This window comes from Ptychodera flava, chromosome 9 (genome assembly GCF_041260155.1).
Source record: "Ptychodera flava strain L36383 chromosome 9, AS_Pfla_20210202, whole genome shotgun sequence".
Taxonomy (NCBI): Eukaryota; Metazoa; Hemichordata; class Enteropneusta; family Ptychoderidae; genus Ptychodera; species Ptychodera flava.
In genome coordinates this window covers 2,721,853-2,749,836 of record NC_091936.1, presented here as the reverse complement: position 1 = coordinate 2,749,836, position 27,984 = coordinate 2,721,853, and the positions used below count along the sequence as shown (strand labels likewise).

The following is a 27,984-nucleotide window of genomic DNA, read 5'->3' as shown; positions in this document are numbered from 1 at the left end:
TTTATTACTTTCAAACCCCGACAATTTGTCATGTTGTAGCATAGCACAAAGTCAGCCTAAACAACACAAATCGATATAGCCAAACGGCGGAAGAACTGCCGTAGATGCCTGAAAGACTTTCCGAACAGGTGATTTTGGAAGAAAACTATGAAAAACCAGGAAATAGACATTGTAAATTATATGCTTAAAATATTTGTAGAAAACTGCTAAAAGATACATGTACCTCTTCGAACCTACCGAGCAAATTTGAAAACCTGAAAACCTGTGCTAACAGACAATTATATGTGATGAAAAATTAACTTTGGCTCCAAAAACTTACAGAAATTTCATCACCAAGTGAACAAAACTGAATGAAGTAACACATTTGAAAAATTCAAACAAATCATATTGAAAAGTAGACTGAAAGATTCCGTCGCGTGAAAGGGTCGTAGGTCGCAGTGCGCCGGAGCGCCCGCACGCGACGGAATCTTTCAGTCTAATTGAAAAGGGCATAGCTAAGAATTACAGATTGACGATTTCTGGTCGGTGGTTTCGAGAAGTGTAAAGTTGACAGAAAGTCAGACTATCTGACGTGCTTCATGTTGATGAAAATACAGTTCACAATTTTATTGCTGATATAACAAATTTTAGTCAACGTTAATGATATTCAAAGGCATTCATCATGCACCCATCTCAGCCCTTTTGTGTTCATGAGAAATGTGACTGTAAGTGGTATTTCCGCTACCTCGTAGTTTGAAGCAATGCACTCATGGAATGAACACATTCTTACCAACTCTGAAATGCTAACTATATATAATGAACCCAAGATAATACATTTATTATTGAATATTTCCAAATCGATACATAGGTTCGTATATGAAAAATTGTTAATAATGCATACGAACAACATAGTTCTATTTTCTATAAAACTACTCTAGCGCATCAGGATTGTCGCCTGGTTCTGGCGTTTAAGTGGCTTTTTCATCTCCGGTATCGACTGAATGCAGGTACATTCCGTCAACAGCGTCAATGTCATTGTTGTCCAGACCTTCTTTTTTCTTCCTGCACGAACAACTGAATTCGATGAAGGTCGGACAGAACGGAATATAAGACGTGACAGATTTCCACTTGTGGACTAAGCTGTTGCCGAAAGGAAATTCGTAACATTTCATGACCTCGTGTCTCACTGCTTGTGTGTGTTCTTCGTCATCATTGTCTTCAGATTCACCAAACATACGTCTCCACTGAGCTAGTCCTCTTTCTTGTTGAGTGCCTGACGTGACAGAGAAAATATGCTTGAAGCATAAGCTAAACAGATATCAATGGGCGTTTACTTAGATTCGATGGGTTTGAATCAGGAGCTTGGGAATTTTACGCTTTTGAAATGGACATTCTGAACGTGTAAGGTATCATAATGTTTTCATGGAAGACCAGCTATTGTGTGCAGTCTTCAAAGGGCGTGGTAAACCAGGACGTCATCACAACGTGGCTGGCCTCAAGAAAACACCACGTTGAGTTGGATTTCGTATTCTCTGTAACACTCGGCAGTAGCATCAAAAAATGTTTGAAATACCGGAAATCTTTTCCGGGAATGATGGATTCCAGATTATTTGTAAAAAGCGAGAGATTTCTCTTGATTTGAATGGGTCGTCATAGAAAACTTTAGTTGATCATAATACTTTTACCGAAAATATGGCAAGGTATCAATATTGCATCGTTTATCATAATTCTAACTGCCATGTTTGCAAATGCTGCTTATACCATATTGAGGTATGTGTGCCTATCGCCATAGTATTTCAAGGACAGCAGATATGGTTCGATGATTTTCGTAGGGTTCTGTATGGCAACGGTTTGCAGTGATGAGTGCATGAATCCCATGTAACGATGTTCTTCCCTTAAGAGGAAAGTTGTGCGTTTATCCATAAATTTAAAGTTAATGCAATAAAGTACTATTCAAAATACCTGTTTTTTTTTCTTGGAAATCTCAAAAAACGTACATGAGTAGGAACGAAAAACAAAAAATTGAAGTACTTCGGTTTGTAGGTCACGTGTTTACACACGTGAGCTAATGTCATAGCGATGTCTGTCTGTCTGTCCAGTCTGTGCATGTGTATGTGAGTCTGTCTGTCTGTCTATCTGTCTGTTTATAAGATAACTCAAAAACGCCTCAACGGATTCAAGTCAGATTTTGTAGACGGGTACCATATGCTAATGGCAAGAACTGATTATATTCTGGTTGGTGTGGCTTGCATATTAATGAAGAAATGAAATATCATTTTTTTAATATAATGGTTTCCTATGGAGACAGTAATGACAGTGTCACCATACATAAAACTGGACAAAATTTCATGAAACTTTTCACAGATGAAAATTCCAGAACACTTTGATGATACTGTGAGTGTCATGTCAATTATCCGTTTATTTGCATATTTAATGAACTTTTGTAATTAGTGATAAAACTCCGAAATTCCTACACCAAATTTGATGATACCTGCTACAAATATTGATCTAATAGATGTCTTATTGTGAGAAACATAGGGCAGTGTCAAGTTAATAAGTAGCTCATTTGCATATTTTATGAAGTTTTGTAATTAGTCATATAACTCCGAAATATTTACCAAATGATCCGGACAGATATCTGGCTGTGTTGTAAAGCATTTAGTCGTGTGAAGTTAATTAAGGGTTCATTTGCATATTTAATGAACTTTGTAATTAGTGATATAAGCCTGAAATTATGGCACCAAATTTAATGAAACCTGTTACACATGTTAATCTGATAAATATCTCATTGTCGCTTGAAGCACTGAGCAGTGTCAAATTAATAAATAGCTCATTTGCATATTTTGTGAAGTGTTTGTATTTGGTATTATACACCTACTGCCGTAACCTATGGGAGTTTGACCGTCCAATAACTTTCCATATTTTGTATAGTACGTGGAGTCCCGAATACGGGAGACGCGCGACGCGCCTGTTTGAACTATGGCCTAGCGATTATCGGATGTAAACAAACTATTTTACGGTGAGTTATAGACATAATAACAACTTCCACCAAAATGTATTCGTAGTATAAGGTTTAAAACACGCTAAACACCAAACTGAGTCTAAATGCAATTGATTTTTATTTAAAAAAAACTAATTAAATTGAAAACATTCAGCGAAGTTTGCTTTTACTGCACTGAAAATTAATTGGCTTCGTGCCAACGCAAGGGACTTGTACTACGGAGCAGTAGATAGCGCGCGTTCCACTCCACTCATATGCGTGCCGCATCCCTCAAAATTTACCATAGAATTAGTTTATACGGACGATTAATGGAGGAAGGTGTATAATAATAGGGTTATACACAAAATACGGCCCTGTATGGATGAGGGCTCAGTGAGTGACGTATTGGACTCGCCCATACAGGGCCGTATTTTGTGAATAACCCTATAATATAACTCCAGAATAATTACACCAGATTTGATGAAATCTGCCGCAGATACTGATCCGACAGATATCTGGCTGTGTTGTAAAGCATTTAGTGGTGTGAAATTAATTAGGGTTTCAATTACATATTTAATGAACTTTATAATTAGTGATATAGGTCTGAAATTATGGCACTAAATTTGATGAAACCTGCTACAGATATTTATCTGATAAATATCTAACTGTCGCGTGAAGCACTGAGCAGTGTCAAATTAATAAATAGCTCATTTGTATATTTTATGACCTTTGAAATCAGGGATATTACTCCGAAATTACGGGATTAAAGTTGATGAAACGTTCTACAGATGTTGATCTTATATAGATCTAATTGTCTCATGAATCATTGACCCGTGTCAAGTTAATAAACAACTCATTTGCACATTAAATGACGTTCCGTAATTGGTGACCTAATTCCAAGGATACTTGTGAAAGTTGATGAAACTGGCTATATATAATTATATGACAGATATCTGAATGTTCTGTGTAAACCACTTGAGCACATTCACTTCACATCTGATATCTATTTTGCTTCCATTTGAAGTCACGTGATCCATCTACTGACATGAAAGACAAAAATTCAGGAAATATACTTCATGGCGATATTCTGACTTGCAATACAATGCTTTACGTTTGCACGTGATCCTATATTTGTTGATCTGTTGAATTTTACCTTGTCAAGGGAATGCTCAAGACAGGTTTATATGGTCCGGGTCGATAACGCACACCTGAATGAGAAGCCATTTTATTGATTTTAACAATTTCAACAATGATTGTGGTGATACCTTAAGCCACTCGAAGAAGAAGGTAGTGGTGGTGGTGATGATGATGATGATGATGATGACGATGATACAACTTTCTGCAACTTTATAAGGGGAAGCTCATCAAAATCTTTAACAACGAAATGTATTAAGCTGGGTAGAAAATCAGAAAATGCCAATTACTTTCTTTAAAATGTCAATTATCTATACTTACCAGGGATAGTGTTGTCGAGGATGAATCCTAAAAGACCTCCAACAAACATACTGGTACTTAGTAACACTGTAATTATTTGGTCCACTTCCTGATTTCCTACAAGTGATGATTGATGAAAAGCAGTTAGCGACTGTGTAATGGTACTGCTGTGTTTTATCGAATACCAGACATTAAGTTTGAATGCATACTCTAGCGCTTGTCATTGGATGCAATGAATCAATTCAAGGGTTGATCTGAGAGACAGTGGCTGTACGTTTCTAAAATCATGTTATCCATTAAGACTGAAGTTTGTGTGATCAAAAATTCCTAATCAATCTTGTTAAGTGTGTTTGCGGTTTTTTTTTGTTTGAGTTTCTAGATCATTTTATGAGGTTACAATTTTTTGGTTGGTGATAGATCCTCGGTCTAACACTTTTAAGAGTGTGTGAAACAAAAAGAATGTGAATAGAATATGAAACAAAAAGAATGTGAACAGAATATCCTAGACACGCTTCTCGAGTTCATTATGTTTTTACTTTATCGTGAAATTTCGACAGCGTTCGGTGCAAGCGAAAGTAAAAACCGATTGCTAGAAGTTATTCAAATTCATTGTTTTATGTAAACAAGGATTACAAAATATAAATAACATTATTTGCCAATATCTAAACTTTCAGATTACGCACTTTAATAGGGTTACCAATTAACTAGCTTGTTTGAAGATAATTCATTGTCATCGTTGTAAACCACGCGCCTCTTTACGGCAACAGCTTATCGCTACCTGTTTTTGCGTAGGTCAGCGGAGCGGAAATTATTGCTCTGGCTCGCGAGAATGATTCATTGTTTGCAGGGGCCCAATACGTATCCTGGAAGCGAAAGATAAAACGATAGAATCCGACGGTTTGTTGAACAAGTACCTGTGGATATGATTCCTTGATTTGCATTCAGCCAGTTTGGAATTACCAATCCCATGAAGAACGAAAATCCAACGATGAATAAATTTCTTGATGAATTCAGATCGACGAATTGTAAATTAGAAATACCAACGGCTGTTATCATACCTGAAACGGAAAACTTTTCTCAGATAAGATTAAGTAAAGCCAAATCGTCGTTCCATCAAAATGAATATTACCACAAAATCGTAGTGAGATTTAGTGTTCTAGTGTTGAGCACCAAGTTAGTGACATAATAAAAGTAACTTTCTATCATATCTATGCGTGTGTACCTTATCTGAGAAATCAATCAAAACTTACCGAACATTACACTGAAAACTCCTCCAATAACAGGGTCCGGTATGGCCACAAATAGGGCGCCAAACTTACCACACATCCCAAAAATCATCATGATAAGAGCGCCAATTACAATAACAAACCGACTGCCCACCTGGAACAGCAATTGTACAAACTCTGATTGATTTCACTCTCAAATGGCCACAGACTAGTATTAGGCAAGATTTTATGTATGCAAAAGGCATCAAACTTTATGTACAGGATAATGCACGAGTGGAGTGCAATCGTTGAGATACTGACCGACACGAGGGCCGTAGGCCCGAGTGTAGGTCAGTATCTCAACGATTGCAAGACACGAGTGACATTATCCGGCTTACAACACGTCAACAACACCTGGTGCAAATATTAGCCAATCAGAAACTGCTTAGCGCTCGTGTGTCAGCCAATCAATGACCTTAACATGTACACCTGTATTCATTTATTCTTATTGGTTGAGCGTTGTCACGTGCTAACCATAAAGCGATGCGAACACCTAACAGATTTCTACATGCCACGTCATTCACTTCACGGCGTTCGAGGTTAAAACATCATGTCAGATAACGACAACCGTCGAGTTATTTATTACGCAAAATTCATTCAGAATAGAACCTGACAAGCAAGAAGACGCCAGCAACTCGGATGACTGGCTGTTCCAGGACTTCGATGAACTTCCTAACGAGAAAACGTTAGAAGAGTCTGCTTTGTAAGAAACTGCAATTCCACCAGGTTTGCGAAAGTCCGCCCCGCTCGCTCATACCGAGCCGACACCTTCTAATGTACCCAATAGTGTTTGTGGTTCCTCTCGTTTAAACATAAAAAGTGATGCTGAAATACAAAAATTGGCACTCGAAAGAATTCCAAAAAGTATTCTGTATAAAAACAATTGGGCTGTGAATACCTTTAAATTTTGGCGAAGTGAAAGAAATAAGCTGGCACAGGACAATTCTTTAAATATTAGTGTAATCAATCCAGAGCTAGAAGAAATGACCAAAGATGAGTTGAATTATGCGTTATCGCGTTTTGTTTTCGAAATGACGAAGAAGTTTGGCAGTGAATATCCTGGCCAAACCATTTTATGAATTAGTCATGAGTTTACAAAATCACTTATCTGTTCAAGGTAAATGCTACCGCTTTTTAAATCAAATGATTCTGCCTTTAAACAGCTCCAGGATAGTTCAGACTGTGTCATGAAAACTAGAAGTAGCATGGGTATTGGCATACAAAAACGCCAAGCCGAAGTTTTGTCACTGGCCGACAAGGACAAACTCTGGGAGCAGAAATTGATAGGGGACTATACACCGCAAACTTTAGTGGACGCCCAGGTAGTCTTGTTTGGTATACATTTTGCCTTGCAAGGGGGTCAAGAGCATAGAAATTTACGTCCCGGTCAAATAGTACAAAAGTTTTGCAAATCTGTGGGTTAAAACTATCTCGAGTACACAGGGGATGTGTCGAAAACTCCGTGGCGGCTTGGCATGTAGGAAAGTGCAGTGAAAGATTACCACGGCATTTGAAAACGACAACAAAGAAAGATGCATCGTCCGTTTGTACAACAAACTTTGGTAAGTTCTTGTTCAATGTCATTAATATTATAAACCTGCGTAATTACTTCTGATTTCGCCATGTAGTGAATAATAACTATCTTGTGTAGTCCCCCAGATCGCCCCAAAGACATATACTATCTGTAGGGTGACCGGACGAGAGGCCCTCCTATTCCCTACGATGGGGCTGACACAAGTTTTCTGAGGGTGAATGCTCGAAATCGAAGGCATAAAGGGGGACCCAGGTAGTGATAAATTGTACAAATTCACCTTAAGTATGCAACAGTTGTGCACATTCATGTCTATGAACATGGTAATGACGTGAAAATCTTGAAGTTTATGAACACATTTTGTCAACAAATGTCAGACGGGACGCCATCATGGAAGTCGTCTACTCGCACGCAATAGGTCACTATGAGAGATCGCGTGAACGGAAACACTTGCATTTCACAGTGAAGGTTGTGAAGACTAGGAAGTAAAGATGAGTGCAAAAATTTCCTAAAAGGTCTTTTTTTCTTCCGAGAAACTGCTGACGAAATTTTTAATTTGAAACGGTTATGACTTTTGGCATCATTTTCCAGGAGGGAAGGAATAGCCATGCGGGCAAATTGTACCTTAGATATTTTTCTACTTGTTTTGTGCTCTAAAACAGCTAAGCTACGCAGCGCAAATTAGCGCCCATGGTTTTTCCAAAGCAGGGAAGTAAAGTTCGCAATAGTCTCGTACTTGAACAATGTGCTTTTTCACCGATGCGCACCTGTCTCTGACTAGAAACAATGGCTTGTATCCATGATACTGTAAACACAAAGGTCAGCGTGAGGACAATCTTCCATTTTCCTTCACTGGGACTCATCAACCCATACAATATTCTCACAGAAATAATTTGGAAACTATCAATACACCTTTCACCAGACTCATTATTGTACAGTTAGTCACCTTTGAGCCATTTTAACAATATTTGATCCGATTTTTGGTCATATTGTCTCATAACTCAGGGAAAGAATTTGGAAACTTTGATTTTCCAGAGGCTGCCAAATTTTGATCATGCTAATTAGTCAAATTATTTTTTTCAGATTTGGACTTTGTACCAACACTTTCAACAGGTGCCATCAAGATTTTGGCAAAAAATTTAAGTTTAAAAATCGTCCGGTCACCCTACTATCTGCAGCCAGCCAGGAAGATACACAGATTGTTGGTATTCAACTACGCTAATTGGAAAAAATACAATTGCGAAAACAGTAGGGAGACTATGCGAGAACGCTGGAATATCATGTTTTTACACAAACCACAGTTTGAGGGCAGCTGCCGCCACACGTCTATATAGTGATGGAATAGATGAGCAGCTTATTGCCGAAAAAACAGGTCACCAAAGCTGTGCCATCAGATCCTACAAGGTAAACTGTTAATCACACAAAACGGAATGCTAACAAACATTGAGCCAAGTAGCCTGTAACGCTGGTACTGTGCAAGAACAAGTAACATTGGTGAATAATGACAGTACCGAACAACCTACTGCTAAATGTCAAATTGTATGTCAAACAATTAAAGAAAATTAATGTATACAGTATCACTGCACAGAATCGAAATCCCAAGTAATATAACGTTCATATGGCGATATTCTCTGTACAATTACAGCGTACCAGTATTGAGCAGCAGTTTGAAGTGAGCAAGGTGCTCCAGGGAAATGCACCGAAAATACCGAAGACATCTGACCACAAAGACAGCAATCAAACGACGAAGACGAGCGACGAGGTAGATTGTGAAGGTGGAGTAAATGAAGCCGTCGACGCGAAAGGTGGTTTACTCAATTACGTAAAGGTGGAAGCTGTTCTCCCAGAAAATGGGTGTTTTCTTTAAAAATGACAAAACAATGATCATGTAATTAATAGATGAATTATTAAAGTAGCATATTATCATGCACCTGTCATACTGTCGTTTACGTGTGTTTTGTTCTATGTTTGCTCTGGTGCAGGGCAATATCTAAATATGCCCCCGACCGGGGCATTATCTAGATAATGCCCTCCCTGGGGTAAAATTTGCATAAAATGGATGCTTTATTACATAGAATGATTCTCGAGAACAAATGCCATTGACGTTTGTAGTGTTGTAACTATGACAAACAACCGAAGCTTGCAGTGTCGTTTACCTTTGTAATGCCGATTGCACCGATGTTTTCACTGTATGAAGTAGTACCGTTACCAGTACCCCAAAGTCCCGCCAAAACACAGGCGATACCTTCCATGCCGATACCGCGATTAATGGCATGAGTGGGCGGTGGTGGCGCTCCGGACAATCTGGCGCAGGCATAGTAATCGCCGATGGATTCTATCAATGACGCCAATACTCCCGCCAGCATTCCAAAGACACCAGCTGCGCTGACTGTTGGTATTCCCCACTGAACTGAAATAATAAGAGTACGTGTTTCTTCATGAACCACACTACCAATCATATTCCACAATACTTTGAGCTTATGAAAACCATAACATTTAGGGATAATAGCACTATTTTAGGAAAAGGTGAATCAACCAGATATGGCTTGGAGGTAACTTGTTCTCCAGCATGCATCGTTGTAACCTAGCGTGACTTAGGGGCAAGAGATGAACGCACCACTCCAATACTGACTCCTATGAGGAATCGTTGAGAGAAAACACAACGCTTGCTGACGAGAACGTCAAAACCTCTGAAACCTGAACGACCGCTGACGTAATAGATCTTCACCTTGTTAAATGTGAACCAAACCACTCACTCCAATATTCCTTTCTAAATTGTGACCTATTTTAGGATTTGTAAACATGACCCTCCACATGCTCCAAATTGAAAGTTTGAATGCGCTTATGACATTGACAGAACCGCCAACTTTGTTATAACAGTGGTCAGCTATCTTAGATTGGGACTCCTTGCCTAAATCGGTCAATGTGAAAGACAAGTAATGACTGAAGCAGAAGAGGAAAATGGTGTACAGTGGGTCAGAATAAGTCTGGGTGTTTAAGGGCGTGTCTTGAAAATCCCAGAAAACAATAGTTTGCATTTGTGTGCACCACTGACGAACTTCACTAACCTTGACTGTTTAGAAGTAGGTATGAGAAATGACAGAATAGTTCACTATGATCGGGTTATTTCGAAGTTAGCCAATGGTCTGTGACAAAATACATTCAGGCTTATTAAATTCATCTAACTGATGTAAATACCTTTGTATTGAAACACGAACTTCCCTTGTTACACTATGTTCACATCATTATGTCTGTCCTCTGAAAGCTTATTCTTTGAAATTTGATGATAATTTCTCACGTTTACAAGCCTTACTCTTGCTTTTTCAAAAACAGTATTACATTTATGATCAAGCCATATAAAGCTCTAGGGTCCTTGTGTGATGTGTTGTGCGTTGATATTTTTGGATGAAATTCCATTATGGTATTTTTGTTCACGTATGCACATTTAATCCAATATTGCAGTCATATCAGTGTCAAACATATTTCAAATGCACTGACGATGGTAGTTCTAATGGGGGGGGGGGATTGTTGATGTTTTGCTCAATAGACACCTGTGTATTGTCAATCGACATTTTTGGATGAAATTCCAATGGTATATTTGTTATATGCACAAGTACTTCTATCTATAGTTAAAAACTATCTACTGTTGATTGACCAATCAGAGTGCTCAATGCAGGGTGTTTTATTTACTCGTAAAGCCTTGGTCACCAAATTCCAGAAACGAATGACAGCGCCATAGTAAAGTACTGTCCAATCAAAAGTGAACATGTCATATTCTGTAGACATCTGGTACGTTTTAAAATTCAAATTTGGTAACACAGCTGAAACCAGCTGCAACACAAAATCTGCTGTGCCCTAGGGCATTTATATAATGTGCCCTAGGGCATTTATTAGGCGAGCGGCGAATCCACAAAGGGCCTTATTTTAGGAGTTTAATGTACCCACCTTACATACGGCCATATCATACGTCATTTGAAAGCTTATTATCTCTACTTTAAGAAAATTGACGATGTGGAGCTGCCAAGTAGGGCCACAACCTTCTAATTTGCATAATTAACAAGGGTACCCAATTTGCATAAATGTGATATAATATTTGACATTTATTGATAACTTCTCTAACGATACGTTTAAACTATCGAGTGATATATCAAATGAAAGGCCTTTCCATGTAGAATACAAAATGGATATTCAAAGAGATATTAAAATTGATTTCACTGAAATATTTTCATGTTTGTATGGAAAACAATATTTTCCCCTTTTGAATAACAATATTTTAAAAATGTTAACACATACAGCCACAGCACACAGCCACATCATACATCATTTGAAAGCTTATTATCTCTACTTTAAGAAAATTGACAATTTGGAGCTACCGCATTGGGCCATAACCTCCAAATTTGCATAATTCACACGGGTACCCAATTTGCATAAGTGCAATATAAAATTAGAAAATTCACTGTTAACTACTGTAAACATACTTTTAAACTATCGAGTGATATATCAAATGAATGGAATTTCCATGTAGAATACAACTTTGATATCCAAAGACATGTTTAAATTTATTTCACTGAAATATTTTCATATTTACATTGAAAATTATATTTTCTTCTCTTGAATATCAAAATTGTAAACATTTTAACACATACAGCCAAACATACAGCTACATCATACATCATTTGAAAGCATATTATCTCTTCTATATGAAAATGGACATGTTGAATTGTCAAGTACGGCCATAGCCCCTAATTTGCATAATTTACAAGGGTATCCAATTTGCATCCATGCAATATAAATTACATATTCATTGTTCACTACACTAAACATACCTTTAAACTATCGAGTGACATATCAAAACGAAGGTGTTTGCATGTAGAATATGAAATAGATATCGAAAGATATATTTAAATTGGTTTCACAGCAATATTTTTATATATATAATATATATATATATATATATATATATATATATATATATATATATATATATATATATATATATATATATATATATATATATATATATATATATATATATATATATATATATATACCAGGTGGCACCTGATCAGTACTGCTTGGGAACCAAGGCAGTTGACTGTATTGTTTTCAAATCCCCGAAACAGTCGCCTTGGTAAATAACTGATGAACACGGTGCACCTAGGAGATTTTGATTATGTTTTTTCTTTGCTGTATATTAATTGTTATAAACTAATCCTGCTGATGTCATATCTTCATCATTCATATGACACAATCATAGAGAACCCATAATGATCTATTGCTTGCACTTGCATGACGTTACTTTACACCATTGCTGTACTTATTTCCATCCGAGTGAATTTAAACTGTTTAACTACTTCTGACTATATTTTTAACATATATGGTTAATGATTTGAACGCCGACATTTTTTCCTAAAGATGTGTGGGAAAATTCACCAATTACTATTAAGTCCAAACATAAAGAAAGATCCCCAATGACACTAGTATAGTTGTTGAAAAGTAACTCTGTAGCCGAAGCAATATGTGAGAGTAAGCTGTAGTCAAAGTTATGGCATAATAAATTCGTGATCCAAGTCATTCATGCCGATACAGTGTCATGCATTTCCAGTTCATCTAGTAATTCTACAAATTCATCATCCTCTTCTTAAACAGTTTTGTCATGAGTAAAAGGGTTGCCACAGTTATAGCTGCCTTGTGCATGGAAGATTAATTTGACAGCAGGCACAACTGGTGACATGTAATAAGAGAAAGCAAACTCCACACATCGTTCATGTCTTATTCTTGTTTGAATTTTGTGTATGTTATGTTTGGCAGTTTTGTGTAAAGTGTTGATTTGCAGCGAGACGTACCCCTAATCTACGTATCCTGCCCTGAACCCGCACTGGAGTGGAAAGACTACTGTAACACTGCAATCCTTTGATGCTACCTTTCGAGAATAGAGTTGATTCATTTTCGGTTGGTGAAACGTGCGCACTATTTGACCACGTTGTTTCACTGAAGTTAAGTTTTTTCAAGTAAGGAAGCTATAGAATGTCTACTATTTCTGTCTTGTTGTGTTTTTGGATGCTCAAGTGAATCGGAGATCGAGCTGTTGTAGGTTTTGTTTGGCATAGGTGTAACGCTTATATTTCTGTTTCATATGTATGTAATTAGACTACATTCACAAATAATGATGGTGAGGGGCGGAGGAATTCGGGATGGAATCGAAATTTTGAGGAATAGTAGGGGAAAACTTGAAAGTTTTGATCTGCCTATAGGGGACCTGAAAATGTTTTGGTTCCCTTTTACTTTTTGCGATTCCAAGGTTTCGAAGGCAATTCAATGAAAATCGAATAACAGTTAAATGTCATCCGATTGTTCTAAAGTTAGTAATAATCAAACAAGATCTAGAATTACTTTTACTCTTTATTTATACTTGATTACTTTCATCTCAAAAAATCTTGCATTTTGTATCGTATTGTTTTGGCATAATTGTTCTTATGTATTGTAATATTTCGCCTTTCACAAATCCTTGAATAGTGCCGTTTGATTGCATAAACTGAATCTGGTATCTGTTGATTGTGCGTGTGTGTTCTTAAGTCGAGAATGATAATTTGATGCATCGATGACCTTCACAGATAATGAGGTCTAAAGATGTGATTTTTTGAGTAGAGCTTTCAACATTTCAGAGTAGGATGCATTTTTTATGTTTGATATGAATTTATCAAGCTCGTGCTGGATTCCAATGAAAGTCATACATTGTCTCTGAATCTCAGTCAGAGCGATATTTGTTTTGTGTGTTGCTAAATTATTCTTATTTTGTATATATTTTATTCTTATTTTGCATAGTGCGGCATTATTCCTATTACTACACAATTTTATGCATATTAAAAATAAGTCAAGATATCGCTATTTGAATAAAAATATTCAATAAGAATATTTAAGATACGTGTTTTGAATTCATATTTCTATTCTACATGCCAATACCTTTCATTTGATATATCACTCGATAGTTGAAAGGTAAGTGAAGACTACATAACAATGGATTTTTATATTTTTATATCGGACTCATGCAATTAGGTATCCGTGTGCATTATGCAAATTAAAGAATTACGGCTGTATTTTGCAGCTGCATATCGTCAATTTTCATGAATCAGAGGCAATAGGCTTTCAACTGACGTATAATGTGGCTGTATGATGTAGTTGTATGTGTAAAAATTATTTAAATCTCGTTATTCAAAAGGGGAAAATATATTTTTCGATATAATTATGAAAAGAATTCAACAAATCATTTTTAATATCTCTTTGGGTATATATTTTGTATTGTACATGCAAATACCTTTCATTTGATATATCACTTGATAGTTTAAAGTATGCATAGATTAGTGAATAAATTCCTAATTTTATATCAAATTTCTGTAATGTGCGTACCCATGTGAATTATGCAAATTAGGAGCTATGACCGCACTTGACAGCTCAACATTGTCAATTTTCTTGAAGAGTAGATAATAAACTTTCAAATGACGTATAATGTGGCTGTATGATGTGGCTGTATGCATTAAAATTTTTAAAATATTGTTATTCAAAAATGGAAAATATTTTTTCAATATAAATATGAAAATTCTTCAATGGAATCAATTTAAATATGTCTTTGGATATCATAGTTGTATTCTACATGCAAATACCTTCAATTTGATATATCACTCGATAGTTTAAAAGTATGTTTAGAGAAGTCACAGTAAATTTATAATTTTACATCGCATTTATGCAAAATTGGGCCCCCATGTAAATTATGTAAATTAGGGGCTATGGCCCTCTAAACAGCTCAACATTGTCCATTTTCATAAAGGAGAGATAATAAGCTTTCAAATGACGAATGATGTGGCTGTTTGATGTGGCTGTATGTGTTAAATTTTTTAAAATATTGTTATTCAAAAGGGGAAAATAATTTTTTTACAATAAATATGGAAAATATTTCAGTGACATTAATTTAAATATATCTTTGAATATCCATGTTGTATTTACAGGCAAATACCTTTCATTTGATATATCACTCGATAGTTTAAAAGTATGTTTAGAGTAGTTAACAATGAAATTTCTAATTTTATATCGCATTTATGCAAATTGAATACCCGTGTGAATTATGCAAATTAGGGAGGTATGGCCCTACTTGGCAGCTCCACATCGTCAATATTCTTGAAGTAGAGATAATAAGCTTTCAAATGACGTATGATGTGGCCGTATGTAAGGTGGGTACATTAAGTGTGAAAAATAGGTGAGTCTGCCGCTCGCCTATATAGGATGTTCCATTACATTGGAAGGCTATTTCACAAATAAAAGTTTTAATTCATATCCTAAACATGTTACATTGACAAAGGGGACGGTTGACGTAAACACATTGAAAACGAAAATATATCAGTAAGGGGCGATAGTTTTTAAGTCGGATAAAACCCTCGTACTCGGGCTCTTCTGGTATATAAAGTCCAACCCTGCGATAAAATATCTCGGCCTGCGGCCTCGACATTTTATCGTTGGGTTGGACTTTATATACCAGAAGAGCCCTCGTACTCGGGCTTTATCCTATACATAGATCGATGGATAGAGATATACGCATACAATGCCAGTGGAAGCTTATTGGATCAGTTTGGACCTGTCATCTGCGCTATCTATAGTGAATATATTTATACTGCAATTCTCATAAAATTGTCGTAAAAAGTTTCTAACGTAATGAGATTTTGCATTCGTTATAAAATTGGAATGTGCAATATGTGGCGTCATCTTTCCTCAGTAAGTTTGTAATTTCAATACTTCGTTGTGAATTGAAAGCTCCCTAAATTTGTCCTCTACCTAACACAAAAAAACCCTCCTCCTCAAATTAAAGATTGGGGCCACACTGGCAGTAACTATAAGCAACAGTACCCCATAACATTTTGCGGCTAGTTGTGTTTATGTAAACAGCAGAGGGGGATCATTTGATGCTATTTTCACTGAAATATGCCACTGAGATTACACCTATAATTGACTTGAACCATATGAAGAATGATTTGCTCAGACCACGATATACGCAGTTGAAGTTTAAGCTCAGTAGTTAAACGTGAATTCAAAATACCGACACACTTTCAATAAACACTGAATGCGATTATGTTGACATTCTGATGTCACTACATTGTCAACCAAGACACGTGAACTCTTACCAGGGTAAGGAAATCTAAACCAATCCGATTCTTCCAATACATTTCCCTTCGTATCGGTTCTGCCAGGGTACCCATATCTAGAATCATCGTCTGGTATAGCATCGGTTATGGTCAATATGTAGCATAGAAGCCATGACAACAGAATTGCTAGAATGACCTGGAAAATATCGTTTTTTAATTAGCTTCAAATGTCGAGGGGAAGAACGCAATAAGAACAATGAGAGAAAGTATAATAATAGAAACTGGCTGTAGATTATGATAAAAATGTTTTTGACAGCATGATCTTGAACTATTCAAACTGAAATTATTTCCAAACATATTTTGCACGAGCTAAGCGTTTCGTGATGTTACCATGAACATGATAAATGACGGTAGTTGTGGTAGTAAAAGCAGTGGATAATACTGGTAGTAATATTACGTTTGATAATCATCGCTTTCTTCAAACATGTGTAATGCCTTTTTTCCCTATGAACTGTTACAACATGCCATTGGCTATGTAGTATTGCACAATCGAGATTCAGATCGCAATCTCGATCAGCTTGTCAACGCATACCATAAAACAAAAGTTATTAAAATCATCAATCAATCGACATAAAAATACAACTTGTACAAATAAATGTATTTTACATATATGTACACCGGAAAAATAGTGTTTCCGTGTTCATGATGGACGGAAAATAGATGTGAAAACCACTTGCTTTGACATACCGGGAAAAGTTTGAAGATTTGATACCATACAGCGCTACAGCCTTTCTCCTTGGACCATCCAAGACAAGGAATATTGATATTCTTCAAATACTGAGAAAAAGCAATAATAAGAACCATCGTCCTGTTTAGAGAAGACAGGAGATAACATTGTGAAAGGAGGAGAAGAAAAAGGAGATACAACTGTTCATTGAAATTAGCGGAATGGCTGACTGAAAAAGTTCAACTGACATTTTAAGATTGTGTAAACACCGTGTGTACAAATACCACACTCTCACATATGTTGGCTGTCTGACTTTTTGTTGTACTTCAGTAGCAGGCAAACTGCTATTAAAGCTATATTTTTTGAAAATTTCATAATTAGATAGATCCATTTCACGTAGAGGGCCGAAAAGATTGGTGAGCGCATAAGTGGCCATATACTCTTCGTAATTTATAGTTCAAGAGGATCTGTAAAGTAAATCCTATCGGCAGGGGATATTTTGATCTTTATGTTTGTGACAAAACTACCAAAATTGGCCAAAAGTATACGAAATATGACTTCCCCAACATGCATACAAACATGTATGTATGAATGTATGTATGTATGTATGTATGTATGTATGTATGTATGTATGTATGTATGTATGTATGTATGTATGTATGTATGTATGTATGTATATGTGTATGTATGTGTGTATGTATGTGTGTATGACGAAAAGGCGTGCATGCAAGTTTGCACTGGGAAATGCCTTCTTTATAAAGCTACCGGTATTAGACAGCTTGTAAATGTGCTTTAACTGTTTGCGTTAAAATATTCACAGAATTTTAACCACAGTAATGTCCACAGGCAAACGTGTTTAAGTCGGATGTTTTGTCGAGCAGGATATCGAGCGTTTTGAAATTCATGGACGGGTAAGCAAGAATTAGGCTGCGTTTACAAAACGTGGTGAAGGGAGGCTGGAGAAATTCAGGCGTATCCGAAAATTCTGGGAGTAGTCGATGGGGGACCTGAAAGTTTTGCTCTGCCTAGGTGGGGGGGGGGGGGGCTGAAAATATTTTGGTTCCCAATATTTTGATATCATCACAAATGACTCTAATGTTAGTTATAATCGTTTTGTCGCATTTTATAACTTTAATCTCGAAAAAATCTAAAAAATTATGAATGTCATTAAATTTTCGTTCAAAACAACAAGTTAGCCTTGTAACGGGGCAGAGCTGCAACTGTTGATAATTTTTTCAACATTTCTATGCAATGTATCAAATGCAGTTTCTTGTTGTCTCTCTACAACTAGTTGAAATACACAATATTCAGTTTGTCAACAAAACCTGTATATGTAAAATTTGGTGATAATGAATTCGAGTCCAGACCGAAAGTTGTCAATGATACAAATGCATAGTACACATACAAAGGCTGTGTTGACAAGCTCAATAATGGACAGCTCAACATGCTGTAGGGAGTAGAACAAGAAGTTGTTAAACTACAAAGTTCATACAGCTACTGTCCTTCTACTGCCCACGGCCAACTCTGACTCTGATGTAGTTGAAAAAGACTTGGGTCATGGATGCTCAATTGACACTGAAACAAGATCAGGCCAGAGAGCAACACATGGAAGACCAGGAGACTTAACAGCTTCCAGGGATTTTTGAATTCTCGTAAATGAGAATAATCAAATATTATAGAAAAAGATGGGATACCGTGCTTGATTTTCTACAAATGTACGATGAAAAGTCAGTTTTTCTCGAAAATCACTTAAGAATGATATATAAAACCATTCATTTCAAGTTCATGCAATGATTGAAATTATCCCATCTCATCGTACAATAACACAAAGTAAAACTTTGAACAGTAAAGGTTCCAATTTAAATGAAAAAATGTGATTAAATGTAATCATTTATTTTTGAACACGATAGGAACTAATTTGGGATAATTGGATTTTCATACTTTTAAAATTTCTCAAAAGTGTTCGATTCCGTGTAGCTGAATGTTGCAATATTACAAATTACTCATAAAAACAAGTGTGTAATGTAAAAAGAAAAGTAGAGAGATTACATTTCCAGATTAGACAGACATTACTTCATCATTTAATTATCCCAAATCAGTTCCAATCATGCTCTTTACCAAAGTTGTCATTATTACACCAAAAATTTCTGAGTGTTAAACACGTTTATTTGATGGAATATTTTAACCTTACAGTATTGTCAGTTCTGTAGAACAGTTATACGTAGCATCTAAGTCGTATATGAATTGTACTTTTAAAAATCATTTTTTCGGTAGGTCACTGTACTCAGTTTTCACAATTTGGCAAAATGCAGCCAGGAATTCATAATTTGCATATTCTCTCATGATTGTCATTTAGGAACTCTTCAGCGCCGGGGTTCCATTAACCCGGCCTGATTTGAATAAACTCGTCGGCCTAGACTGATAAATTCGACATGTCCACTGATGCATTTAAAAATCAATCAATTCAAGAACTTGCCTTAAGAATATGGCTCTACAACCTGCTGATAAGAGGTAGTGTCAATCATCTGACAGCAGAACTACGCAATACATGTATATTTTTACTCATCGTGCATTCCTAATGTATGCAGCCCTATGATAATTTTGGGGACTTTAACAATTTTGATCATATAGATGGGGTTGGTATTGAGGGGAGATCTGAAAAAAGATTTAAATTGCGATTCCTCCAGTCCCCGCTTACCATTTTTGTGAACGCACCCTTATTGTCTGCAATAAGAAGTCGAACTCTGATTTCCGTTGTATGTTTATGGTTGATCAGGAAAAATGTGAACAATGCAACGTTTTATGGTGTCAAGCACTTCTAAGTTGTCAATGTGATTACATGATTTATAATGGAATGTTGGTATTGCTAGTGAATATCTAAATGAGGTAAGTTTCACTCAATACAGAAATCCCAGCATCTTGTATTTAAGTGTCGCTCTTTTTAAGCAAAAAATATGAAAACATATTGAAAAATCATTCGTCATTTTAAGTACCCGATCCATATAGATAAATTGTCAAGTTAAATAATCATTGAAACAGTGTTTACAATGAATATTTGTTTTTGTCTAATTGATGTTTTGGGCCTATGAAAACAATCAACATTCATTTTCCCTAAGATTTAGGCACTAGTGATCTGGAGACTCCACATGATAAGTATGAAATCATTGGTTTTAAAATTCTAGTGTTGTTCCCCGTCGCGTTCCGTTCAATCTGTCTAATGAACAACGTGGTGTGTTATGACGTAAGTCTATTCAAGGAGATTAGCTTAATACATACAACGATGATATTCCCCAATGGGTGCCGGCGAAGTTTGCTGCTACCCCGAACAGAGATAAACCGACGAGACCGATGGTTGGAGCGATAGCTAGCGGACCGATAAAACGTAGAAGCATACCAATGATACCAGTGAAGCCGATGAGAACTTGAAAACACGACGCAACCATGATGGCACCTTGAATCTGTGAAGTGTGAAAAACAATTATAGCTATTTAATTCAATTTCAGAGCAGATTTTATCAGCAGAACACAAGACACATGCAGTGAAATTAAAGAAACCAATACTGGGAAGGACGGACAAAGGAAAATTGAGCGCGAAAGTTGAACAGTAGTAGAGTGAGCTTACCTGAAAAAATAATATTCAATAGCCTATATAGAATGATCAGACTTTATAAAACTCGTTCGTTACTACCAAGGTGCAAACACAGCAAATCAAAAAAGTTAGTAGGGCCTAAATGAGAAAATATTAGACATGCTTTTATATTAATTGCGAATTCAGCACAGTTGTTGTAGTCGTGCTAGGCTAACGTATCCACAATGAAATTGTTGTGTTTTGTGCTGTAGGCTACGAGTAGTTTGTGGACTAGAATCTAGTAAGAATGAGTATTGAGAAAAACGTTCGGCTTGCTTGGATGCAGACTCGGTCTTCTAGTGTTGAGCAATACGGTGGCAATTTTCAAAATGTTGTCCGAATATCACGTAAACTTTATCGAGTAATCTCTCACGAATACCAAGACCTTACGAGGCAATTGTCAGCTATGTTCGTGTAGATGATATTCATCAGAATAACTCAAATACAAAATACAAATACATGTTTATCTTCAACAAAGTATAATGGGGTAATCTTGTAATTTGTTGGTCAAATATCACAGCAATTGATGACGTTCTTTTCAGTGAGACAGAAAATGGGTAAAAACAAATCCACAAATCGCGGATAATGCAGTCACATTATAAATAGGTGCAGTTATCTCTGAGGAATTTGGAAACCATAAATTTATACCTATCTGACGAATAATTTTGAAGTGATTTCATATACCACGTTGGCAACATTCGTATGATTTCAACAATTCTGAATGAATAGATTCAATTGAACTGATGGCTTGTGACAGGCAACGGCAAACTACCACAGTATTGGGTACTCTTTGCCTGCTAGAACGTCGATAGTGCTGAAGAAAATAATTGTTAGGCTCCATCGTGATTATTCCTTCTACGTACCTCTCTCATTCTCACTTGCCATAGTTCAGTTCGTTCAGATGACGTCATGTTCTGCAGTATTGCTGAAACGAGTACCGCAAAACAGTAAACTTACACACAGGGCGTAACAGAGGTAACAATTACCAAGAAAACTATTTTTTGTAATAAATAGCAATGGGTCATAGATGATTACCCGAATCATCGAAGGCATGATAGACTAGTTGTAACAAAAACTTGAACATGTTTATGAAGAATGTCTCATATTTAACGATTGATTTCAATATCTTATTGAAACAGTTTTATACATATTTTTCACATTTTTGACTTCGTTGCTTCTCCAAGGTTTAACCTACCTTCAAGTTCTGGTCCAGGCTCTGCTGGGCATTGCCACTGTGGTAGTGATAGCAATGCAAACGAGGGAGTCAAAAAGGAGTATGTACCGCCTTGAACTATGGGTAATCTGGAAGTGCAGTAATATTACAGATATCATGAAATATTCTTACACTTTTATGATAAACGTATGTTTTTGAGAATCATACAGACGCAATATTATTAACCATCTTACCACAACTTATTTTAACGTACATCGCCTTTCAAAGAGGCTTTTTGGAAATTACAAAATATTAGCTACAAGTCAAGCCCTCTAGCCTTTACTGGGACCCGGTTTAAATTATCAACCGTTATTGCACTGTTCAACACTTTAACAATGTATTCCGATTTTACATCAACTGATAACCTCAAGGGCAGAAGGTAATCATCGTCAGTGGGCAATTATCAATATAATGTAGTATTTAGTTCAGTTATTTTTTTCGGAATTCGATTGCAGGAACGTGCGCTTATGATACACTGTCTCGGGAAATACAAAAGTTAAATTATCTTTGCATGACAATTATCTGACAGACAGCCTGTATAATTTTGTAATTCATACCTGACGCCAAACAGTACTTGCAGTAGAGTAGCCATACCAGACACGAAGAATATAGTGCCGATAAGTTCACTACGAGCAACGTCACTTTTCCCGATACATAGCGCATCTGATAACAAGATCGGAATGGCTACAGTTGCACCAAACATCGTCAGGTAATGCTAATTTTCAAAAGGAAAAAAACACGCGGATTTGCAAGTTATGCATTCATCGGTAATTTTATTGACTCACACTTCATAAGCTCATATTAAAATACCAGAATGGTGCTGCTGGTGGGAGATGCGATTCTAGTCACGTGACTTCTACACAAAATGCTTTACTCTCTCCATTGTTTTTATCAGTTGATCATGGGATACATGATATTTCTTAACCTTTTAACCGTCATTGTAGACTTGCTCCAAGTCCGTTGGCATATACATATCAAAACAGAATAAATTCAGGGAGAAGCTTTATAAGCAGACTGTCGCGTTAGTGGTAGGCTGTTGTTTAGATCGTGAGTCGAACGCGTTGGCCCACGCTTGGCCAGCAAGCAACTGCTGCCGTAAAAAGCCAAGCGACTGGCGGCCTGTCTACCGTTATGTAAATAATGCTAGAAGTGAGATCTTCCCGATAAACTTGGGTACATTAATACTCGAAATACCTGAAATCCTAGCAATATGGCCGTATGCCAACGTGGGATTTCAGTGATTCCATAGGCAATGTCACCCTTCAAATTCGCCAGTATTTCCTTCGCTTCCTCTTTTGCTGTTCGACGTTCTCTAAGGACGTTGCTTTCAGACGACAATTCCTGTCCATTGATAGGGAAACAGAAATTCTTCCTTAGATTCAATATACATCCAATTCTAGACAGACTACGTCACATATAAGCACAAGCCTATGACGACAAATCATGTAAGCTGAAATAAGTATGGACTGTCGAGGTTTTATTTTATTCATGAATTTTTAAGTATTTTTCTGTTTTGAGTTCACTGACTCTTAAGGGTAATATTCGGGCCTGAACCGTGATCTACATATGATTAGAGCATCACTTGTTGCTTGTCAACGTTGCACCAACCAGTGTCGGGTTTGCAATATGACAGCAAATCAATTCAAGCAATTGTTATCATTTAAGGCAAGTACTTCACCAGGTCCAAGAAACAATCAAACAAAAAACCAACGAAAACACTGATAAAATCAATAGTGCAATCTCGAAGCGCTAGAAGAGTGGTGGTACCAGGTGTCTGGAATGGGTAAGCGTACCCTTCTAGCGCGCTACACCCGTCAAGATCGAACTACTGTTATGAGTCACAGTCAGGAATACTGTCTCTCATCACTTGAGTGAAAAATTTGTCATATTTTGTTAAACGATTTCCATATCTACCATAAAACTTCTTAAATGATTTAGCCAACCTACTTTTCGAAAACCCCTGTCTCACTAGCTTTAAGACTAGAAAGCTGTGTCTCTGGCTTGGAAGTCTTCCATATTTATCAAAGCCTTACAGTATCTCGGGAGTTGTGTAATGTACACTCCATAACCTGATGGAATATTACTGGTTAAGTAGGAAAAGTTAATGATTTCAAATTGAAATCGCCCCTTTTGTCAAACAGTTTAGTGCGCAATTTATTTTGTATAATTTCAAATAACAGATGAAGGTATGACGCTGAGCTGAAATGTACTGCAAGTATGACATCATCGAGTTGAAAATGGTTGGACCTGTTTACATCACGATGGTAGCACTAATTGTCTGTTTGTTGGCAATGCTAATTGTCGTTTCTACTGTCACTGCTTTCTATGTCTGGCGTGTCGTTTGTTACTGTTGCCTGTGTTTTAACAAAGTCAATATACAAAGTAAGTGTGGTCAGTGCTGATGGCAAATGCTGACAGAGCTGATTTTGTCAGCAGTTGCTTCATATCTCTGGACAGAGACCTGGAACTGTCAACTTAATCTGACCGCTTCATTCTAGAGAAGGGACTGCGGGGTCCAACCCTTGAGTCTCATGTCTTATGGATCAGACATATTGTTCCACAGGCTTGGAAATCTGAAATCGTCCGTCATTCAAGAAGTGGTAACGGTAATAAACTGCCCTAAGTGCCGCCATGATGGAGTTTCTGTGTTTTGTCTATAGCAGGTATGGTGCAATCATTTGATGGTCATACCACTCCTTTAATTTGCCATTATTTCAAACCAGACACAAAACATGAGACATATGAAGGACTATATTCAATGTCTGAACCTGACATCGTTGTCGGACAATATGACATCTCACACACATACCTGTGTCGTAACGTCAAGGTTGACTTCCTTAGTCTGAGCGTGACTGTTTCTTGAATCGACGTTCTCCTCCATTTTGTTCGATTGCTTTCTCCCTGTCACGGCGATAGCAATTCAACAGCGGCTGCAAAGAAAAATAATCGATCTTCATTCCTGTGATCAAATTCAACAACTATGAAGACCAAGGCTCTAAAAACATGGATGGGAGAGATCTTTCGCGATTAAAAGACAAACATCCTAAAAGACAATGCACCAATCACATTGATTTTAAGAACAATAGTGTTGCTTACGGCAGTTGGCAGGGTTGTATGATGTAAGATAGCTTAATTTTTAACGACGACTTTCACCGGGCTAGCATTTTCACTTCTATCAAGGACATATACGCTAATTTGACTATGACGGACTTACAGTGCAGGTGATCCTCGAACTCTTCAACTTGGTCAGCTGACACATTTTGAATACAGAGCCTACTTTCAAAGGACATTACAAGCTGTGGTTTTGTTGCCGTTTTTCGGTCTTCTATTTTGTTTTACGAAGGACTACTGTTGATTAATGTGAATTTTCGGCGCTGAGCTAAGCAAAAACAGCAATGTTACAGCCCAATGTCTCCAATGACACGAAACTTGAGGCTATGGAAGACGTGATCGGTCATGTGAAAGAAAAGTTGAAGAGTTCAAAATGGCGCGAACAGGCAAGAACAGTCAGCAAGAAGCTTTGTTAGAATTGTGTTTCAGTTCTCACTTGATGCTGTGTTAAAGATGACGGATATAAAATTACCAGTTATCATTGGATGCTGTGTTGAAGATGACTGATATAAAATAAAATTTACCTGTTATCACTGGATGCTGTGTTTAAGATGCCAGATGTAGTATTAATCATTTCATTGGATGTTGTTTTTAAGATACCTGATATTAAATTAGAACTTTTGACTGTTTTGGCTGTGTATCATTGATAGAAAATATGCATGCGTCGTGGGTTATCGTGTATTGCACAAACATATGGAAAAGCTAATAATTAGTATATAAAAAAGCAAAGATTTTTATCAACTTTAACGGAATATTTTCCTAAGATTTCCTTTGTTATTTCCTTGAAAAGTTTGGACCGAAAGCAATAATAATAGTAGCCTTTTCCCGAGGCTTTGTCAACTATCTGACAAAACGCTCCCGCAAGAAATCCTCCTTCTTTAGGCTACGCTCACAAATAACGGCTTTCGGTGGCTAGGGGAATCGTGATTGGAATCGTTTTTCTTCAGATTGCGCCTCCTCGATAACCTCAAAAAATTTCAAGTCCCCCAATATATGATCCAAAATTTTCAAGTCCCCCCAAATTATCATCATATAGCCGCATATTTATTAGGGATGCGAACAATAAAAAATAAGCATGTATTGGGCAGTTCCGCTCGACTATATTCAACAATACATATTAGTAGCAGTTGAAGAGCCATATTATTAGGCAAATTTTTAAATTGATTCTATTTTAGACATATCAGTGGACTTTTTTGATAAAGCCGACTTAAGTTGATCTAACTCGATCTGGCCAGGCCAATGGCACCTGCTGAGGAGCACAAAATGATGATCATGAGAGAGTAAGCAAGTTGTGAATTCTTGGCTGTTTTAGGTGCTACTTATAAGTTTTTCAAAACTGACAATACTGGAAGTAAAAATATTCCATCAAATGAACATTTTAACTTCTTGTTGTAATAATGGCAAATTTAGTAAAATCGAAACAATTCCATTTAGTCACACATTTTTGATGAAAATTATTTTCTGTACAAAGTTTTACTTTTGTGTTAACGATGAGAATGTGAAAATTTACAAAATCAAGCATGGTGACCCTCATCTTTTTTCTCAAATATTTGATTATTCTTTTATGTCAGAATTCAAAAATGCCTGATAACTTTGAAGTCTCAAGGTCGTCCTTGTTTTACTTTCTTGCCCGATCTTGTGTACATGTATGTTTAAGTGTCATAAGCGTCACATGACCCTAATAACTAATATATAACTCTTTTCAGCTACTTCATAGTCAGAGCTATCTGTAACGCTATCGCTATGCTGAGTGACAGCTACACTGCCCAAAGACAGTAGCAGGGCAGTAGATTTATTGACTTTGATAATTTTGACAACAATTTTGTTCAGTTCATACAACAGCATTCTTGTTTAACTACGTATATACCTACGGCGTGTTGAACTGTCCTATTCAGCTTGCCAACACAACCTGTGCATATGTACCCCGCATTTGCATCATTGACAAATGATTTTCAGTCTGGACTCTAATTCAATTATCAGCCAATATTCATATGTGCAAACTTTTGTCGACAGACTGAATATTGTGTGTTGCAGCATGCTGTAAGCAGACAGCAAGAAACTGTATTTGATATACTGCATAATAATATTGAAAAACTTATGAACAGTTGTTGCTGCGGATCCGTAGCCCTACCACTCCCTTTGTGTGTTGTGTTGGGGGAGTGGGGCCAACACAACAAGCAAAGGGAGTGGTAGGGCTACGGATCCGCTGCAAGAACAGTTGCAGCTTCTGCCCCAATACTAGGCCTACTTGTTTGGTTTTTAAGGAAAACTCATACAATTTTAGATTTTTTCGAGACAAAAGTAATGAAATACAACAAAATGGTTCTAGATCTTGTTTAACTTTTACTACATTAGACGGTCTGAAACCATCTTTGAAGTGTATTTTTAACATGTAACCTTTTTGAATAGTTTTAGTTATACTAGTGTATATTTGAACTGTTTATGGCTTACTTCTTGGTAATCGAGAACAGCATCTAACCGCAATCTGACCTATACATTATGCTATGTCAGCCGCCTTCCACCTTCCTGATCCTAGCCATGAAACACAGCTGTGTTCACCTCCAATTTTCTGACAATGATAAACATTCCTGTCACATGTTCAGTAGCTATAATGAAAGACCTGCGTTACCGCAGCCAAAAATGATGAGTAGAACTGGTTTACCTGATGACAGACGACTCTTGCAACGAACAAATCAACGGAGTATATTCAACAAGATTCACATAACAAGTCAAGATCAAGAAGGTAGTCCTCAGGTATCTCAGTCCTGTTACATCAGTAATCACCGATAGATTCGATATACATCCACACGTATATTCAACTACATGAGAATCACTTACGACCATATGTATTTGGCGGCAGAATCGTCCAAAAGTCCCATGTGCTTAGCGAAAGAGGAATGAATGTTAACTAATAAGAAAGAGCTGACAATCTTCCCGCGATCTTTGAAAGCGTGACTTAGATCGTGCGTAGTACATATCAAATAAA

At 36.8% G+C, this 27,984-nt stretch overlaps 1 protein-coding gene across 2 annotated transcripts; it reads right to left on the bottom strand.

Annotated features, from left to right (window-relative positions):
- Window positions 1-490: 490 nt before the first annotated feature.
- Window positions 491-27,984, bottom strand: LOC139139754 (solute carrier family 23 member 1-like). 2 transcript variants are annotated; one of them, XM_070708649.1, is made up of 14 exons: window positions 27,661-27,984; window positions 24,697-24,817; window positions 23,082-23,228; window positions 22,445-22,602; window positions 21,870-21,976; window positions 21,538-21,599; window positions 20,324-20,505; window positions 17,068-17,188; window positions 16,360-16,516; window positions 9,346-9,599; window positions 5,644-5,773; window positions 5,308-5,451; window positions 4,415-4,510; window positions 491-1,252 (listed from the first exon to the last, which is right to left on the bottom strand). In XM_070708649.1, the coding sequence occupies exons 2-14, from the start codon at window positions 24,766-24,768 to the stop codon at window positions 948-950; spliced, it is 1,935 nt and encodes a 644-aa protein (XP_070564750.1). In that variant the 5' UTR covers window positions 24,769-24,817; window positions 27,661-27,984; the 3' UTR covers window positions 491-947. The 2 variants fall into 2 exon arrangements, with proteins under 2 accessions (XP_070564750.1, XP_070564751.1); XM_070708650.1 differs by having other exon boundaries at window positions 800-1,252; window positions 27,837-27,920.